The sequence below is a fragment of the Cyprinodon variegatus genome, unplaced genomic scaffold, assembly GCF_000732505.1.
Source record: "Cyprinodon variegatus isolate N-32 unplaced genomic scaffold, C_variegatus-1.0 Scaffold400, whole genome shotgun sequence".
Taxonomy (NCBI): domain Eukaryota; kingdom Metazoa; phylum Chordata; class Actinopteri; order Cyprinodontiformes; family Cyprinodontidae; genus Cyprinodon; species Cyprinodon variegatus.
Genome location: NW_015150853.1, coordinates 623434 through 628207, shown reverse-complemented (window position 1 = coordinate 628207; position 4774 = coordinate 623434). Strand labels below are relative to the sequence as shown.

The 4774-nt window shown below is 39.9% G+C and overlaps 1 protein-coding gene across 1 annotated transcript; it reads right to left on the bottom strand.

Annotated features, from left to right (window-relative positions):
- Positions 1–730: 730 nt before the first annotated feature.
- On the bottom strand, positions 731–3322 carry hs3st1 (heparan sulfate-glucosamine 3-sulfotransferase 1). The gene is made up of 2 exons (XM_015387626.1): positions 3143–3322; positions 731–2765 (listed from the first exon to the last, which is right to left on the bottom strand). Exon 2 carries the CDS (start codon positions 2641–2643, stop codon positions 1723–1725), a length of 921 nt encoding a protein of 306 aa, XP_015243112.1. The 5' UTR covers positions 2644–2765; positions 3143–3322; the 3' UTR covers positions 731–1722.
- Between the last annotated feature and the right edge of the window lie 1452 nt (positions 3323–4774).

Here is a 4774-nt window from a genome sequence, read left to right as displayed (position 1 = left end):
GCCTCTTTTCTTCTCGCCTGCAGCCAAACCGGTTTCACTCGAAAGCGGCTCTGATTGTGTTACTTAACAATATCTCCAAGAAAACACATGCAAACTGCAAAGAGAGCAGGAAAGTACAATTTGCGGTCTCTGAGGGCAAACAGAAAAGAGAAGAAATTCTTGCTGCGGTCTGAGTTTTAAGAGCAGCTGGGTTTAGCGTCCTGTCAGAAGTCCTGGGCCACATTCAAATATCCAATCTTTTTGAGGTAGGGGGTTTAAAGCTTAATGTCTGCAGATGTGATTAAAATAAATAATTCCTTGCCTCTAAAAACTAAGTAAGATAATTGCACCCTGTGGCATAAACAACCTCTCCTTTGATTTCTTGTGCCTCGGATTGTACTCCAATTTGACTTCACCTCTAAGCCCATTCTTAATTCTCTCACACTGAACCTTTGCTATAATAGCTGAGCATTAAAACATAAGAACCTGAATTAGTAACAGCTAAAAAAGCATCAGACGCTTATTGACACTGAAACCAAACTTGATGGCCAAACAGGAAATTCAAGATATCTGATAGGGGGTTAAAGCTAATGCGTTTTTTCCTGTATCTGTGATAAGCTGACTAAAACCTTGCAAATGCAAATGTTAAAAAAATCATTAGGTGCAACATTGACCTGAATCATCGTACAGAGCCCAAAGATCATTAAAATAGATAAAAAGGAGAGGAGAAAAAGCACTAGACATGATAAAAATAAAATAAATCTTTATTATGGTATTAACTTCTCAGTTTTAGAAAAATATTTACAGTTGAGTTGCTGGTCAGCAATATCTGGGTTGCACATTTACACGAAAGGCTCTTGCAAAAACGATGAAGAATAAGATCCCAAAAATAAAAGAAGTCATTTAAGGTATTACAGAAAAAAATCATAGCAGCAATGCCTTCAGAGCTTTAAATGGTGTTAGTGCTTAATGGTGCTGCATCATATAATGTGGAAAAAGTAGGTCTGACAATAAAAAACCTGCTCAGTGCATATCTTTATGTAACGTTAACTGGCACCGTGTAAAATGTGTCTGCTGATATGAGCCAAGCTGGATGCTGATGCACATTCCTGACAGTACAGGGTGTCAGTGAAATGGGTGTTTGGAAAATAAGAGCAGCGCTCTGCACTGATGCTCACATTCCTCACACCCCTGTCGGATGATCGTCCTGCTGCCCTTTCACCATTTTGAACCTTTGCAGTTTTGGCCAATGTGTTCCTAATTTTTACCATGTTTAAAATGAAGCCTTCTACTGCAGGATGTTTTATACCGAACTAGCATCAGTTTAAACCGACCAGGGAGCTGTTTTATACCCACTGTTATCATCTAACCGTAGAGCTTAACTCAGATAAACAATATCTATTAGCAGTTATTTTGATTTCATTTTCACGTCTTTTAGAAGTTCACATTAAAAAGTCTATAGGATTAAATATACATTTAAAGTAATTACATTATTAAAAAAATACCTAAATACAACTAAATACAAAACACATATGCATGAACTGGTTTACAGGTTCAAGAAGTGCTAAAAAGGAAACAGCTGGGTAAAAAATGAAGGTTTTAGCTTCTGAAGGGGCGGATTGACCCAGAGCCCCGCTCCATAACAAATACACTAGTAGAAAAATAGCTTTTGTTTACATTTACTTTAGCGTCTGTCCCTTTGTTTATGTCTATAGTGAGCTCATTCTGGTCCGATTCCAACATTTATTTCCAGTTAAACGTTCTTCCCACCAGCTCAAAGAACTTGCGGTTTGGTTGGTGGAAGAACTGGTAGAGTTTCTGCAGGATGGCGGGAGCAACATGAGGATGCGCTCTGCCTTTTGAGTCATGCAAACATCGCTCTCGCCCGTGATCCCTCAGACAGTAGAATCCTTTTGTTTTGTTGAAATAAAAATTTGAAGCGTTGATCTGCGGCTCCAGTTTTAGGAACCGTTCCACCTTTTTTATCTCAGGTAAGGGGTCCTTGATAAGTCTGTCCCCATCCACAATGTGGATGCTCTCCAAGGGGAAGTACTGCAGCCAGTTCTGCATGTGAATGTAATAGAGACTGCGATTAAGCGCCTTGTACCCCAGGTTGATCTCTCCGTTCCTAACCAGCACTGACTCAATGGGCTGGTAGTGCTTGTGCTTCTGGAGACGGTTGTAAAAGACCTGTGTATAGTCTGAGAGCACCCGCTCTGTAGGGTCTCTGAGGATGAGGAGCAGCTTGATGTTGGGGTTCATCTGATAGATGCGTTTAGGGACCTTGGCAGAAGTAAAATAGGCTGGCGTCTTTTCCACCGTCAGCTGTTCAGGGAAGGCATAAGGCATCTGACTGAGGTACCAGGACAAGCCTTTCTGAAAGTGGCTCTCCCAATCAAAGAAGTGGACTTCATTCTGAGCTGCCACCACAGCGTTGTGCAAACTGAGCATTTCTATCAGCGCCCGCGTCCCCCCCTTCCTCACACCGATTATTATTATCTGAGGAAGCTGCTGCGAGGTCCCGTTGGGGTGGCTGGTGGTGCCATTGTCGGTGGCCGGCGAATAGGTGGCAGGCAGAGAAGACCCCCCGTCCGCCAGCGGCCTGGAGGGGAGCGGAGGGGACTGCAATGCAAACAGCAGCAACCCAAGGAGCAGGGCTGCCATGACAGAGGTCCTGACCCTGGAGGATTTCAGCCTGGCGAATGGAACAAAACTGTATCCCACATTGAAAGAGCAGCAAACCAAAGACGAAGGTCTGAGTGAAGGAAAGGCTGCCTGTTCTCCACCTGCAGCAGTGACCAGAAGGAAACAGTTGGAGTTAGAGAAAAGCAAGGGGAAAATGTTTAAATAAGTGAATAAACTTTAAATCTATAATGATGCATTTTAATAAGAAGGATGCAATGATATTCACAACAGCAGTTCACTATAGTTTTAACTATGAATGGATAAATAATGTCACTTCTAAATAACAACAAATAAAGGGAATTTAAAAAATGAAAATGCCAATAATGTTGGCAAAAAGATAGGAAGAAATAAAAGAAAATAGAAATCATACATTTTCGCCACATCATAATAAAAAAAATAAAGAAAAAAACTATGGCTTTTATTTTAGAATAAGCACACACTGATCAACAAATCCATGAATTATTAATCCCCTCCTTACCTTCAGACTACAATCCTCCACTCGACAAAGATCTCATCTCCTCTAGTTTGGGTCTTTGCGAACAGCAGCGAGGTTCTATCATCCAGTTCGGTTCCGCCGAATCTCCGCGCGTTAAGATGAACTCCGATCTGGATCCAACTTCACCTGAGCGCGTCTCTGCTCTCTCTGCTTTGCTTCACACGATCCTCCCCGGTTTTCACTCCCAGATGCCGTCAGCAGCTCCCGCCTACACCGAGCCAAGGTCCACTCCCCCTACCAGCAAACACAATGCTGGAGCTTTCTGACAGGACCAGAGAGCAGGGGCGCACATCAGAACCTGTAAAACAGCATTACAGCAAAGAAGTTTATTATTTTCAGATGAATACCTGCCATGTATACACAATATATACAGAATATTACAGATTTAAGATTTCTTTACTTTTAAATACAATAGCACATAAACGATTCAAAAGATCAAATGTTTTATTTTAATTTCAGCCAAAGAAAAATTTGTAAATATCAAAAACTTCTTTTTTTTTATGACATTTTGACATTTAATACAGGAGAAACAAAGCTCTCCTGACTGTGTATAAAATATAATTTACACTTGATCCTGAATTTGAGAACGCACAAAAACAGTCATCGAGTCTTTTACACTGTTTCGAAAGAATTTGAACAAAAATTTGCATAGACCATTCTAGAGACCACTTTATTTTTTAGGCATTGGGGTGGACTCCTCAGTACGTTTTCGATCATTGTCCCTTTACATAACTCAGTAGGCTTCAGCAGAAGTCTGCAAACATGCGGATATAAATATTATCTTTCAGTATTTTTCTATTACTGGGCTTCTAAATCATCCAGGTCTAGAGCAGCAAAGCAACTGCAGACCATCATTCTGTCATCACTACGCTTGACTCTCACTATGATGTTCCACTTTTAAAATGATATTAGTTGTAAATCTTATGTAACAGAAAGTTCCCATTAAGAGAATTTTTTTGGGATCATCCAGATGTTTTGTTTTAGTAATCTTAAAATGTTTATTTTGTGTGCTTTTAGGCTGCCTCAGTTTTCCCATTGGAACTCACTTATAAGAGCCTTATTTACTCATTGTCTTGTTTCTTCATTTGTGGATAAAGGATCTCCCCGTGTTTTGTTCAACTCTCAAACTCATTTCTATGGCTTCTTAAATGTTTTTGGATGCAATAAAATTTTTCTTATTTGTTTTTGATTGTTTTTAGTAGAGGATACGGTATGCTGCACTTTCAGATTGGCTTTTGTCTGAGGGTTTCACAGTAATAGAGCTGAGGGTGTAACTGTAGTGAAATCAAATGTTTGGTTAGTCACAGTTAATTCATCTTGTAGCACTTTTTGCACTTAATACAAATTGTATGAGTAAAGGTAACAAAGAATAAATGCATGTTTTAGTCATCAATAGTCTTATCTACACCTCTCTTAAGGGAGTGTACGATTTGATTAAGCTCAATCAGGAACAATCAAGGCTTGATTACAACCGGGGTGTGTGGCCCAGGGCCTATCTGTGGCCCTTAGATTGATTTTGCATGGTTAAATTAAACCCACAAACACCAAAATGTTTATATGGAAGACCAAATTGAATCTGCAATGGCAGATCAAATTCTCAAAATAAAAAATGTA